This window comes from Coregonus clupeaformis, chromosome 17 (assembly GCF_020615455.1).
Source record: "Coregonus clupeaformis isolate EN_2021a chromosome 17, ASM2061545v1, whole genome shotgun sequence".
Classification (NCBI taxonomy): Eukaryota; Metazoa; Chordata; class Actinopteri; order Salmoniformes; family Salmonidae; genus Coregonus; species Coregonus clupeaformis.
The window spans coordinates 40,643,332-40,658,500 of NC_059208.1; the positions used below are offsets into that span (position 1 = coordinate 40,643,332).

At 41.1% G+C, this 15,169-nt stretch overlaps 1 protein-coding gene across 2 annotated transcripts in view; it reads left to right on the forward strand.

Annotated features, from left to right (window-relative positions):
- The first annotated feature begins 657 nt into the window (after positions 1 to 657).
- Positions 658 to 15,169, forward strand: part of LOC121586397 (splicing factor, proline- and glutamine-rich) — a 28,618-nt gene continuing 14,106 nt past the window's right edge. For both annotated transcript variants that reach the window (XR_006003936.2, XM_041903043.2), the window contains exons 1-9: positions 658 to 1,452; positions 5,639 to 5,827; positions 5,994 to 6,295; positions 6,413 to 6,508; positions 9,057 to 9,253; positions 9,346 to 9,430; positions 9,511 to 9,625; positions 9,714 to 9,753; positions 9,946 to 10,040. Coding sequence is in view for 1 of the 2 variants with exons in the window: in XM_041903043.2 (XP_041758977.1) it covers positions 802 to 1,452; positions 5,639 to 5,827; positions 5,994 to 6,295; positions 6,413 to 6,508; positions 9,057 to 9,253; positions 9,346 to 9,430; positions 9,511 to 9,625; positions 9,714 to 9,753; positions 9,946 to 10,040 (1,770 nt within the window). In the remaining variant the exon portion in view is untranslated. The remainder of the gene's footprint in view (positions 1,453 to 5,638; positions 5,828 to 5,993; positions 6,296 to 6,412; positions 6,509 to 9,056; positions 9,254 to 9,345; positions 9,431 to 9,510; positions 9,626 to 9,713; positions 9,754 to 9,945; positions 10,041 to 15,169) is intronic.

A 15,169-nucleotide genomic window follows, 5' to 3' on the forward strand; every position in this document is an offset into this window, starting at 1 on the left:
TACATATATATATATATTTTTTATACTGGCCCCCCGTGGGAATCGAACCCACAACCCTCTATCAACTGAGCTACATCCCTGCCGGCCATTCCCTCCCCTACCCTGGACGACGCTGGGCCAATTGTGCGCCACCCATGAGTCTCCCGGTCGCGGCCGGCTGCGACAGAGCCTGGATTCGAACCAGGATCTCTAGTGGCACAGTTAGCACTGCGATGCAGTGCCTTAGACCACTGCGCCACTCAGAGTACTTTTGTATATTTAGCTCAATTATTTAAAGAAAGCGATAATCTTGGGGGGCCCAAGAGGCAACAAATAAATAAATATAACAATAGTCATATATACTGTATATCACATTTACATAAGTATTCAGACCCTTTACGCGGTACTTTGTTGAAGCTGTTCAGGTGCCTTTTGGTCATGGACTAATATTCTATTATTAAATTTGAATGAGTGTGTTAGATTATTAGACTGATAAGCGTTACACGGACCGTTAATGTGAAATTATATGATTTCCATCAAAAATAGTTTTAAAAAACACAGAAAGGCTCGTTTACAACAACAAAAAATCACATCCGGTGTAGACGCTCGATATGTAAATAATTATGGGCGGAGAAACGCATGCGCAAGTGCGATTCCTTTCACAATCACTAGCTACGTCGACGTTTTTGAATCGCCATTTTAGAAAGAAGAAGAGCTGTTTGGGACAATAGCAGTCAGTTAGCTATATACTTCAACTTTTTTTTAACGCGTAACGTTATAGTACATATTTTTTATTTTATCCAGTGATCCTACAACGCAGAAATGTCTCGGGACAGATTTAACCTCAACGTTAGAGGAAATAATCGTGGAGCTGGATTTCAACGCCGGGGAGGTGCTGGTCCTGGTGGCCCGATGCGAGGTGGAATGGGTAACCTGAATAATTTCAGACAAAACCAACACCCTTTTCAAAGAGGGCCTCATCCCGGTAACTTTGGAAAACCACCCAACCAGATACCTCAGATAACCCCTCAGAAGCCACTGCCACCAACTCTTTCCCAGCCAGGCGCTCAAGCGATTCGGCCACCACCTACTCCTGGCCCTGCGTTAACCATGAAGGGCCCCGTACAGCAACAGCAGGCCGCTGCGGTAGCAGCTCCGGCGGCCGCAGCAGCAACTCCAGTGGCCGCACCTCCGGCGGCTGCAGCAACAGCGCCCGCGGCTCAACCAAAAATTCAGTCCCCACCTCCGAAGCCTGTTCCTCCGAAACCCACACTCTCATCTCCCCCACCAAACCAAATTAAGAAACCCGCACTCTCATCTCCCCCACCAAACCAAATTAATAGGAACCAGCAAAGACCAGGACCCGGCAACGCCAATGGAAATGGACCTAAATCTGCACCCGCGATCAAAAAACCTGAACCTCAAACGCAGAAGAATACTTCAATTGAGACCGAGGAAGCCCAGCCTCCCAATGTGAGTAACGACGTTAGCCAGCCATGCTAGCGAACATTACGTAATTCGTATGTTAGCTAGTTACTTAGAGTAACCTGTATTTTAGCAATCTAACGTCAGATATGCAGATGTGTTATGTGAAATAAAAGTAGGCCATGGCATTGAGCTAGTTAAGCGTTCCATTCCGTTGTTGCGGAGTTAGCCAACTAGCTTTGCCAGCTAAGGTAACTAGCTACGTTAGTTGGCTACATGGGAGACACGTCGGCCATTTTGTGAGAATCGGGTACATTTCGACAATGTTACTGAAAGCGGATTACTAGAGATGCATCCACACTACGTAGGTAAAAGCGCTTGGAAGAAAGCCACTGTGAGAAGACACATTTAAAATCTTTGACGCCTTTTTCCTCCAAACTACATTTACATTTACGTCATTTAGCAGATGCTCTTATCCAGAGCGACTTGCAAATTGGTGCATTCACCCTACTAGAATGGTGGCATAAATAAATGCTCTATAGATTGAGATGAGCGAAAAACACAAGGCATTTGTCAAAATTGAACCGGTTGTGCAAGAAATCACTAAAAGGGCAGATGGAAGAAAATATGTTAAAATTGAGCGCTTTTAACTTTTGGGATAACAGGACAATTAAGGTAAAAGGTTGTCGCTTTTGACCAAAGCATGGGTCACTTCCATTGCAAAATATCGAATTATAATCACAAATTATATCATTAAAACCAATCGTATACACACATTGTTACATTTTTTAAAAATCCAAAATGTTCAAGTCATTCATTTGAAGTGGGAACAACCTCGTAATATAGGTGTTCTTAATCCAAGTCCAAGTATAGGAAGTGGAATTGCTTTGCAAACCTTTTTTTTGTTCTCTCAGTACTATTTACCTGAAATTTACCAGTTAACTCATCAAATGGCAATCGCTCCAGTGTTGTCTAACAAATCTCATACAAAACGAATGCCCTTGTCAAACCAAAGGCCTTTTAACATTTACATAAAATAATAATAATAATAAACGTAACACTACTTTTCGAGGTTCAAGATCACACTTCATTAGGAATTCAAGTCCACCAAATGTATTAAACAGATTTACCTACCTCTTTAAGGAATACCCGGAATAGTATAAAGTAATCCTTCTACCCACCCCCAGTAAAAAAAAAAATATATAGTTATTGTCCCACTGAACGCACAAATTTGTAAGTCGCTCTGGATAAGAGCATCTGCTAAATGATGTAAATGTAAATTTAGGGATATGATGCCATGTAGCGGTAGGATTAGATTAACATAATTTTAACAATTTAATCTTAAAATTAACCACTAACAACTGTCAATAGCCTATAAACCTCCATCATTTACATTTTACATTTACGTCATTTAGCAGACGCTCTTATCCAGAGCGACTTACAAATTGGTTCATTCACCCTATAGCCAGTGGGATAACCACTTTACCATATATATATAAAAAAACTTTTTTTAGGGGTGGGGGGGGGTAGAAGGATTACTTTATCCTATCCCAGGTATTCCATGATCATAGTCTTTCACTAATTGAGGTTTCTGAAAATATAATGCGTTTTATTCCTTCAAATAAATCTAAATGTCACAGAATTGACCTTTTTGATGTTATTAGAAGAAGAAAAAAGGGACTGACTTGGGTAAATTATTCTAGTTAAACTATCAGTCTTGGGCAAAATAATATGACCCAACGTTGAGATCACGTTGGAGCAATGACTTAAAGAAACTCTTATGGAATTATTGATACTATCAATGTTTAAAGATTCTCTATCAATATCGTTTTTAGTGATAACAATTCCTAAATATTTACTGTACTTTTTAACAGGTATGGAGGCAATGTTGACAGTCACAGCAATGAATTGACATGAGATCGCATTTGATAAGGTTGTGAGTCAACCCAGAGGCCATAGAAAGTTTATTGATTCTGTCAATAGCCAAGGGAATAGCCACCCTATCCTTTAGGAAAGGGGCATTATCATCTGCATATTGACTGATATTTATATCTTTACCAAAAACACGGATCCATTTTAGAATTCTCAGATTTGTTAAGAAATAAGGCAAATAAATGTGACTAAAATAAATGAGGGGAGATTGGACAACCCTGTCTAATTCCTCTAGCAATTTAGAAACTAAGGTATGTTCCATTACTCATAGCCACCAAACTGCTATTATCATTATACATCATCCTTATCACTTTGCAGGAATTCTCCCCAAACCCAAAAGTAGAGTTCTAAATAAAAAGTTGTCCTCTAAAGTGTCAAAAGCCTTTAAAAAAAATCTAAAAACAATATAACACCTTCTATAAACTCACTGTACTCTAAAATATCTAAACCCAATTGTATATTGTTATGAATACTCTTCCTTTAACGAAGATTGTTTTAAGTTTCACGGATTATATCAAGGCCTTTTTTCATCCTATTAGCATAAACATGGGCTAGTAACTTATAGTCCGTTGCCAACAACGTCATGGGTCTCAAATTGTCCAAGTAAAGAGTCCTCCTTTGGTTTGGGTGTTAGAACCATTTGTCCCGGTCTCAAATGATGTAAGATGGCATTAGCAATACCCTCTTTGTAGACCAAAAGCAATAATTCTCTATTAAGCCAAAAATGTTGTTAAAATTCAGGAGTCTGGCCATCTGGTCCAGGAGATGTACCTGTAGGCATTTGTTTAATGGCTTGTTCCAACTCCGTAATATCTATAATGAACAAAAATATAAACGCAACATGTAAAGTCACTACAGACACTGGTTCGATTCCAGGCAGTATCACAATCCGGCCGTGATTGGAAATCCCATAGGGCGGCGCACATTTGGCCCAGCGTCGTCCGGGTTTGGCCGGGGTAGGCCGTCGTTGTAAATAAGAATTTGTTCCTAATCGAATTGCCTAGTTAAATAAAGGTTAATCAATAAAATAAATATGTCTCAAGTTTTGAGGCAGCAAATAGATGTTAGAATAATGTTTCTTGACTTATATTATAAACATAAATATTTACCAATATGTAATGTGACCCTTTATATTCCAAAACAACAGTTGTCCAGTGACCTTCATCACACTTGCATTCTAAAACTGTACCTGGAAAACGTCTGAAAAGTATTGCCACACCAGCAGAATGAGATGAGCCATGGCTAAGAATGATCTTGTCACCCCATTGTGAAGTCCAAAATGTTAAGTCAACATCTGAGGAATGCGTCTGAGTAAAAATACTGACTTTACTGAATCTTTACAGAAAATAAAAACAGCCTTGCGTTTTACATTGTTGCGTAAACCCCTGGTGTTCAAGGATAAAAAGGAAAGAGAAATGTTCAATGAGAAGAGTATCTGAGAAAGTTGTCTAGAATAAACAGGGACCCTGAATAATATAAAGTAGCATAAGCCCTACAAAATTAACTTGACAAACGGTCACAACCATATAAAGGAAAATAAATGGATAGTTTGTGTAATAACACATCTTATATTCATAGTTTACATCTTCAATTGAATTCTCAAACTTAAAATAAATAAAACTCTGAAGTCTAATCAAGCCATATGAAAAAACAGTGTTTACGGTAGTTAATGTTTACAGGCAGAACTTGCCACAACAAATAATTTGGCCCTAAGCAATATCAATAGGTAGAAGAGCATCAATCAGTCAGTCACATAGCTCCATCCTGCAGCCGTCATTGACAGCAAACCCCTCGCGAAAGAAACCTTTTATTCCCCTGCATCTTGCCTCATCGACCTGTGGCCACAGCTTCGCACAGGCATCCCTGTCGCGCTTGGTCAAATCTTCTGCAAAGCTAATGCCTTTCTCCCTGCAGATCGGTGCCAGCTTCGCAGCTCTCCACACCTCGTCTCTCACGTTCAGTCTCCGCCCCCATCGGCGCTTGTATTGGTCCTGTTCAGCACGGACAGCTCCTCGTTTTCTTTTGTCAGGGCATCAACTTTAGTTTTCAACAGTTTCACGTCAGTAGTGATATCCTTAATGCCTGTTGAATTAAACTCTAGTTTTGGAAACGTTTGCAATTGAGAGGGTATTTTTATGAATCGATTGAGTAACATGCATGGACTAAAGACATCGTTTTTTTTTTACTGTACTTGTAATAATGTTAACCATAGTTATGTTCTAGTAACAGAATATCATGGGCATTTGTCAGGCTATAACATTTTAGGATTGGAATCTGAACTGAACGTTGTATCTGTCTGTAGGAGTTGAGAGCAACACTGTCCTCGCTGCGCAGACCTGGCGAGAAGACATACACTCAACGATGCCGCCTTTTCATTGGAAACCTTCCCAACGATATCTCAGATGACACATTCAAGAAGCTGTTTGCGAAGTATGGCGAGCCAAGTGAGATTTTCATCAACAAAAACAAAGGCTTTGGCTTCATACGCCTCGTAAGTACACCACACTGTAGTTAACATAAACATTGACCTTTTGGTAGTTAGCTCTACCATAAACATTGACCTTTTGGTAGTTAGCTCTACCATAAACATTGTCCTTTTTGGTGGTTAGTGCCTTATCTAGTTGTTAAAATTAAACGCCACATTTTTACCATTCCAGGAATCCCGTGCATTGGCTGAGATAGCTAAAGCTGAACTGGATGATGTGCCCATGAAAGGCAGACCGCTTCGGGTGCGCTTTGCAACTCACTCAGCTGCACTGTCTGTGAAGAACTTGTCACCTTTTGTTTCCAATGAGCTACTGGAGGAGGCCTTCTCCCAGTTTGGAGTGGTAGAGAGGGCTGTAGTAATTGTAGATGATCGCGGGCGCTCCACTGGCAAGGGCATTGTTGAATTTGCATCTAAACCTGCTGCACGAAAGGCCCTGGATCGTTGCAATGATGGAGTTTTCTTGCTCACCACGTAAGTGATTTACATTTATTTGGCACCATTCAGTAGAACATGAAATGCAGATGGAGCTTTCTCCTAATGGCTCACGTGCTGTTAGGCTGTAATTCATTGATACTCTTGATGTCTTAGGTCACCTCGTCCAATCGTCGTTGAGCCCCTTGAACAATACGATGATGAGGATGGTCTACCAGAGAAACTGGCACAGAAGAACCACAACTATCATAAGTAACCCTCACTTCATATAACTAAATAGCTTTAATTCAATCGCATGTCTTTTTGTACTATATTGGTGTGCTTATTTTGTTTTCTTATTACCCCTACCCACAGCACTCCTTTGTGATGTTATGTTCATATTGAGGTGTGAAGTGAAAATGTAGCTGTTGTAGCCAGGTGATGCCCAGTGGACCATGTCATGAAAATTACACTGCTAACACCATCAGTCCCAAGATCCCAAAAAAAATCTACCTTTCATTTATCTGCATTTATATCTAGCCTTACAATGAAGTGTTTGACCATATTCTTTTCAGAACATTTATATGAATGCTCTAAGTACACATTGTTTCCTGACTGGGAAACTAATATCCAACTAGTCGGTGACAACTGTTTGGCATTTGTGACATCCACTATATGAGCTTATACAGTGCATTCGGAAAGTATTCAGACCCCTTGACTTTTCCCACATTTTATAATAATAATAATAGTATGCCATTTAGCAGACGCTTTTATCCAAAGCGACTTACAGTCATGTGCGCATACATTTTTACGTATGGGTGGTCCCGGGGATCGAACCCACTACCCTGGCGTTACAAGCGCCATGCTCTACCAATTGAGCTACAGAGGACCACATTTTGTTATGTAACAGCCTTATTCTAAAATGGATGACATTATTTTTTTCTCACCAATCTACACAATATACCCCATAATGACAAAGCCAAAACAGGTTTTTAGACATTTTAGAAAATTTATATAAACAATTAAAAAACCAATACCTTATTTACATAAGTATTCAGGCCCTTTGCTATGAGACTCGAAATTGAGCTCAGGTGCATCCTGTTTCCATTGATTGTCTTGATGTTTCTACAACTTCATTGGAGTCCACCTGTGGTAAATTCAATTGATTGGACATGAAAGGCACACACCTGTCTAAGGTCCTACAGTGCATGTCAATGCAAAACCCAAGCCATGAGGTCAAAGGAATTGTCCGTAGAGCTCCGAGACAGGATTGTGTTGAGGCACAGATCTGGGGAACGGTACCAAAAAAATTCTGCAGCATTGAAAGTCCCCAAGAACACAGTGGCCTCCATCATTCTTAAATGGAAGAAGTTTGGAACCACGAACACTCTTCCTAGAGCTGGCCGCCCGGCCAAACTAAGCACTCGGGGGAGAAGGGCCTTGGTCAGGGAGGTGGCCAAGAACCCAATGGTCACTCTGCCAGAGTTCCTCTGTGGAGATGGGAGAACCTTCCAGAAGAACAACCATCTCTGCAGGCCTTTATGGTAGAGTGGCCAGACGGAAGCCACTCCTAAGTAAAAGGCACATGACAGCCCGCTTGGAGTTTGCCAAAAGGCACCTAAAGACTGACCATGAGAAACAAGATCCTCTGTTATGATTGAACTCGTTGGCCTGAATGCCAAGCGTCACGTCTGGAGGAAACCTGGCACCATCCCTGCGGTGAAGCGTGGTGGCAGCATCATGCTGTGGGGATGTTTTTCAGGGACTGGTCGGGAACGAGGGAAAGATGAACGGAGCAAAGTACAGAGATCCTTGATGTAACTTCTACAGAGCACTCAGGACCTCTGAATGTCCTTGAGTGGCCCAGCCAGAGCCCGGACTTGAACCCGATCGAACAGCTCTGGAGAGACCTGAAAATAGCTGTGCAGCGACGCTCCCCATCCAACCTGACAGAGCTTGAGAGGATCTACAGAGAAGAATGGGAGAAACTCTCCAAATACAGGTGTGCCAAGCTTGTAACTTCATACCCAAGAAGACTCAATGCTGTAATCGCTGCCAAAGGTGCTTCAACAAAGTACTGAGTAAAGGGTCTGAATACTTACGTAAATGTGATATTTCAGGTTTTTTATTTGTAATAAATTAGCAAACATTTTCTAAACCTGTTTTTGCTTTGTCATTATGGGGTATTGTGTGTAGATTGATGAGGAGATAAAAACAATTGAATCAACTTTAGAATAAGGCTGTAGCGTAACAATGTTGAAAAAGTGAAGGGGTCTGAATACTTTCTGAATGCACTGTGTATAATGGACACAATGTCTTCCAATGTAGAAAAAAACCGTACCTTCTAACGACTCTTATGTAGCTTATGAGCGTCATAGAGCAAAACGTGTTATATGTTCGTGAGAGTCTCCGCTTTTCATTGATGACTTTTAATAGTTTTTATAAAAGACCCGGCCTGGGCCTCTGAGATCCGCCCTTGTCTCACAAACACCGCTCTAGCTCAGCCCCCGTTAATCACACAGACTGATGGCTGGTATCTATGGTTGCAGAAGAAATGGAAGAATCCAAAAGTCTGCAGGTCAAACACAATGTTTAAAAGGGAAGTTAGAAGTCAAAACGCGCCTGCGTTACGGTGGGACTCATTGGGCTAAAGTCACTGGGTGGTGTTTACCAGAGGTCGGGGTTGGGTTAGCAGATACCACAGCTGTTAAAAACCCATTGCGGTTGTTTTTCAGATAACATGATTAACCCTCGAGTACCCCTTTTTGTTCTATGTCTTGGTTACAACTTGGTTTCTATTCTAACACTTATGTGCCTGCAGGGAGCGGGAGGAGCCACCCAGGTTTGCCCGTCCTGGCACGTTTGAGTTTGAATACTCTAAGCGTTGGAAGTCCCTGGACGACATGGAGAAGCAGCAACGCCAGCAGGTGGAGAAGAACATCCGTGAAGCCCGAGAGAAACTGGAGGGAGAGATGGACGATGCTTTCCATGTGCACCAGGCCAACATGATCCGCCAAGGCAAGTTTCGCTGGACAGAGACAACCACTTCTCAAAATGGAAGACTAGTTAGATGTAGCAGTGTCTTACATGCATGTTCTTACACTGTTTAGATCTGCTGAGGCGTGAGGAGGAGCTACGACGCATGGAGGAGATGCACAGTGCAGAGATGCAGAAGAGGAAAGAGATGCAGCTCAGGTATTTAAACTTGGTTGAATAACTGTTTAACACACTTCATTTATTGGAGTGTTACTAAAACGTGGCAGTGTGCATAACAGGCAGGAGGAGGAGCGTCGCATACGTGAGGAGGAGATGCTCCGCCAGAGGGAGATTGAGGAGCAAATGCGCCGCAAGCGTGAGGAGGCCTACAGAAGTGGCAACTTCATGGACAATGTAAGCTGAGCACAGTACCATACCACCATTCAGACCTTGACATTTGCATTTGAGGTATATGCATGTTCTTACTGTTTTGATTTCACAGAGGGATATGAGAATGACTGGTGGCGCCATGGGCCTGGCTGGTGAGTAGTACATCCTTAAAAATATTTTTTATGGGGGGGAAATGTCTTATTTTCAGCTTACACCAGAATTGTTTTGAAACAAGAATATGAAGTTTGAGACTGATTTATATAAGTATATGACAACTTTGCCCCCTAAGGGCTGCCATGACTCTCATTATAATGTGTGACATGTAGTCCTGTTGTCCCTACTAGACAGTCAATTTGGCTCACCCAACCAGAAGTTCCCCATGGGACACCAAGGCATGGCGGGACCTAACGCTGGGGGAGCCATGATGCCCAATGAAATGGTAATGTATTCCAAATGGAGAGGAACACTAATAGGGCTCAGTTGGGGGTGGGTTTCTCCACTGGTTGCTGTAGTTGTCATCTGGGAGAGTGAAGTGGATGGTTTTGCTCCGGTCAGCACAGTTTGGAAGCGTATGACAGAGAGAATGAAGCGCTGGTGCTGCCCCGTCTTCGTAGGCGTCTGTGCCATGTCGAGATTAAATTTGTGCTCAACAGTTTTCAGCAACAGCATGTCCCCTCAGTTCCTCCACTCTTACAGCCTGTATTTCAGCTGAAAATAATGAACCTGTACTAAACCCAGTGAATTGCTTTCTCAAAGCTCCTACTTTGTGGAATAGACCTATTGCAAGCCCTGTCTTGTGTGAGCCAGACAGGCACATTTTCTTGGCATGTGGAAAGATGTCACCTGGCAGCATTTTTATTTGGTGGAGAACCTTTTTAGTTGAAGCACTTTCCCATACTGTCATTGAACTTCATATGATCACATGAAATGGCACAGATGGTGTCTCTGTGTAACCTGGAAATATTTTTAGTTGAGTGTGAAAAGTGCATTTCCTGCGATGTTCACTTGTGGCATGGCAGTTGTTGTAACATTTCCCCAGCCACCACCTTGTCCAAGCAATTCAAATGAGGGGTATTAGTGCAGGTTGCTTTTTGAAGCAAACATGTCTCTTGACATAACATTAAGCTAATGAGTAAGCTCCTTAGTGCAACTTGCATAACACAAGATGAAGAACTGAGGGTGACAGGCATTGCCCTGGGACTGCTTGCTTGGATACCTGTACTATTTGTACGCTGTGGGTGAAATCATCTAATAAAAAATGCCCAGAATGTTAAGTCATCTGCATTAGGCCTATGGCAGGCAGGTGTGTTAATGTCTGTGTTATAGGCTACATACAATTAATAAGTTGACCAGTTAGATTTCTGGTAACTTACTTAGAAATGGTCTGACGCAAAGCTGTTAAAGTCCATAAAAATTGATACAGCTTGTGCTTCGCATGAGTTAAGTTTTTATACTGTCAAGGATATATCAATTCATGTAATGGAACACAGCCGCTTTGACGTAAGGATGGCAAACAATCGGACAGGAAAACACAGCTGGTCGGCTGCTTTTGCAATGGGTGAGCAGTTGTTGGTATTCGATACTGAATTGTACAGTTCGACGACGTAGCTGGTGTATTTCTTACTGATAGCACCACATCCGTTTTTCTGTTCTTCACTGCAAGCAATGCAATATGAACCCAACTTGTAGTGCAGTGATCGCAGAGATCCTCTCTTACCCAGAATGTAAGATGGCTAGTAGACATGTTACTGGCTAGACTAGCTGGTCTTGCCGCTATACACATGGACGCTATGACAAATCAGGATCCATTTAGTCAAGTTGACAGTAGAACTACCATTAATCGGCCAAGCATTTTAAAGTTTAATTTAAACAAGTGTTCTGAAAATGACTGGGGGGGACTCTGTCTACAAATTTGTAGACCACCTTAAAGGAAATCTCAATGTATGTAAATGGCATGTTCTAGAAGGGTCTAGACAAAAACATTTTGTACAGTATATACAGCTTTTTTTTTATTTACCCCAGCTGCGATACACTATCTTATTGCTCGTTGTGCCATATCGGGGGACACAAAAGACAATAACAAAAGCACCCAAATGTCTTTTAAGAAATGGGCACGCCCTCAGTGTTGTTATGTAGGTCTTTAGATGTACACATGAAATTGTGTCATTCCAAACTTTTTTCGTAACATTATAATCAAGGGTTTGAACCGGTTCAGGGAACAGAACCGAAAACCAGAAAATAAAAGTATTTGAAGAACAGAATGCAAAACTGGAACCGAAAGTGATCTATACTGTTCCGGAACAGAACCGTTATTTTTAAACGCGTGGGAACCGGTTAATAACCATTTTTTTGTTCCGGGTATATCTTTTTTTCAGTCCCACAAAGATTGGAACCAATCTCCTATGCAAAGCCGTCACTCAAACTTATTCCAGCATCTGCCTGCCAACTGGATACCTTTGCCAGGGGTGTGTGTGTGTAGGCTACTTGCCCCTTCACTCTGAAGCATAGGTTAGTTACTGTAGCCTACTGACGATGTTACAAGCATGATTCGGGAAATTAGGGAGAGATGTTTAAAAGAATAGATTAACCTTTTTCAATGCTCGTTAAGGATACTATACTTATCACATTTCACATTTGTTTTATTAAAGCTGCGGTATGTAACTTTTTGGGTGACATGGCCAAATTCACAAATGTGTGTTATAGATCTGTCACATGTCTAAGAAGCGGTAGATCTGTTCTATGTGCACTTTCTATGCTTCTCGTTAAGTTTTGTTTTTGCGTCTTTTACTTTCGGTTTTGTACACGAGTTTCAAACAACTGAAAATATATTTCACAGCGGTTTAGATGGTACAATGATTATCTACACTATACTTGCTTGTTTTGTCACAAACTGAAATTAGGCGAACTATTAGAATTTTAGCAACCAGGAAATGGTTGAGTGATTTCTGCATAGTGCATATTTAACTACAAAATTGTAAGACGTGTTTTATTTTCTAGTACTGCACACACAAGCTTGCTAGCTGACGTTTGCTTTGGTCCAACGTTATACCAACGCAGAAGTTCAAAGACATTCATAATCCCTCCATAGAATCCGCTTTGTAGGTATAATTCTGTGGGCCTAATTCAGATAATGCATGTGATAAAATGCCCAGCGCTTCAAGACAAACTTCCTCATACTCTCTCGCTTTCTCATTTAAATTGCATCTGGCGCCCAACACTGTGACTGGTAGCACAGTGTGTTTCTTTCATTATGATTAAACCATGCTGTTACGGCAAAATACAATTTGCTCTTAACCACTTTACTATACAGATTAAATCGCTTACCTGTTCAATAGCAAGCTGCTCTATCTGCACTGATTTTGAAGTAATTTGTCATGCTAAATGTAAAACATTTCAGGGGATTAACCAGTTAAATGTAATCTACGTAATCCCCAGAAGTAATTATTTATCCTGAGGGCCATCAACAATAATTAGTAATGCTAAGGTTAAAATTTCACCTTTCTTTTAAAAATGTTTGTAAATTGCAGAGGTGTAGTCACTTTTGAGGACACGCTCAAGGACACAGTACAAATATGATAAAAATATGAAATATTGATGCATTTCTTATTCAACAAAACTATGAATAAGGCTTGAAATGACACATGCTTTCTTAATATAGTATAATCAAAATTATAAAACTACTAAGATTTCACCTTCCTTATAACTGTAACATTTTCATATTTTCTAAAGGTCTCTCTAGATAAAAACGTTTGCCCCTATGGCTGTGAACGTCTAACAGAGCTCTAGCTTGGCTTCGTGAACTTGTTAGGAACTCACCTTTCATCGCATCTTGTCCGTCAATGACAGTGTTTTTGTTTAAAATCGCTGTTATTTTAGATAAATGGCAAATCGATCTCAATGTGCTACCGTGATCAAACCAAGCTCTCCTGCTGCGCTATGATGTGGCTATGACGTAGGGTTCAGCCAGGAGTTGATGGACAGTCGGAAGAGCGAATGAAATGGTAGGAGGGACATCCCAGCTTCAAGTGGTTTCAGATTTCACATAAGTCACACAGGCTCAGAAAATATACTCTGTCCGTGAGAACGAGGGTTATTGCTCAATGCAAGCTATTTCGATCTATGGTGTCCACAGATCGATTTTATAAGCTAAAATGTTGGTCAGTACCAGAACCACGCAGGTCCCCTAAACCGGGGAATTTTGCGTCTAAAATGTTTTAAAAAGGAACAAAAAATAACAATATAAACCTGCAATTTGTTTATGATTAGAACTGGTTCAGAACTTATTTTGCTGGTCGGAACAGTGGAACGTAACGGGAAAATAATTGTTCAGTTCAGAATGAAACGATTGGAATGTAATTTGGATTCCAACCCATGGTTTACATCCATTCTGGACGACTCGCGCTGTTTCCCCCGCACAGCTGTGCAGGCCGAGCGTGTCCCTATAATACACGGACACCCAGACCGCGCAGCACAGCAGGTAGAAGAAACGTCTTGAGTTGAAAAAAATGGAATGTAACGTTGCAGATAAAGTTTGGAATGACACAGTCATGTGAACAACATCTGAAGACCTACATCCCTATACTTGGAGCGTGTCTGTTTCTAAAAGGACATATTTGGGTGATTGTTTTTGTTACTTTTGTTCATGTCTTTTGCATGCCCTGAGACTGCACAACGAGCAATGACGAAGTGAATTGCGGCTGCTGCAATTTTCTCAAAAACAAGCCAAATCACTAAAGTGTGTAGACCCTTCTATAACATGCTATTTACATCAAAAATTGAGAACACTTCAGAAATGAGAATTCTCCTATTAAAAACCATACGATTGTATTGTGCAGGAGCAGGGTGACTATTTGTGTGTATATAAAATGAACCATGGTCTTTTTCGTCCTGGAACTTGTGTAGACAATCAGGATTTGCCACAACCGTTGTGGAACTTCAGTGCAAAGTTGAGTCTTAACCAGTATGGACCTCCTCATTCGCCCAACTGCCGTCATATTAACAAATATGTGACGCATAGTAAATTGTAGTAGGTTTGGTTGGTGAAATGGCACTAAAGCATAGACCAACCAAATAACATGGCAGGATTAGGCCAATGAACATCTATTTGAATTAGGCCTAGCCTATGGTGAGCCAGTAGACTCAGACTTGTAGTGTAATGTGAAATTCATTCCCCCCTTAAGTTGTTCAGCGTTTTACTAAGGCCATGAAAGTTTCAAGTGTAACAACTGGGCTAGACTTCATGTAGGCTCATTGATTAAAATCATATTTTTCAAATGTTTTATTGCCATTTGAAAGGTCAGCAATACTGTAGTTGTGCAGTATTGCTTGTGTAATTAAGCAATAGAGGCAAGACGAGCAACAATGGGGTTACAGCTATATTGGAAAATAGGGCTGATATAGGCTCCTTTTTTAAAGTGTTTAAGAAAGTGGAAGTGGAGCGCTGAAGTGCATTTATCAACTGGCCAGTCTGGCCTACCTGTAAGTTTTGGCATTAAACTTAACCTTTTGTGCCTTTGGGCCATAGCAAACCGGCGGTCTTCCCCTAAATGCTCCACATGATGCCAGTAG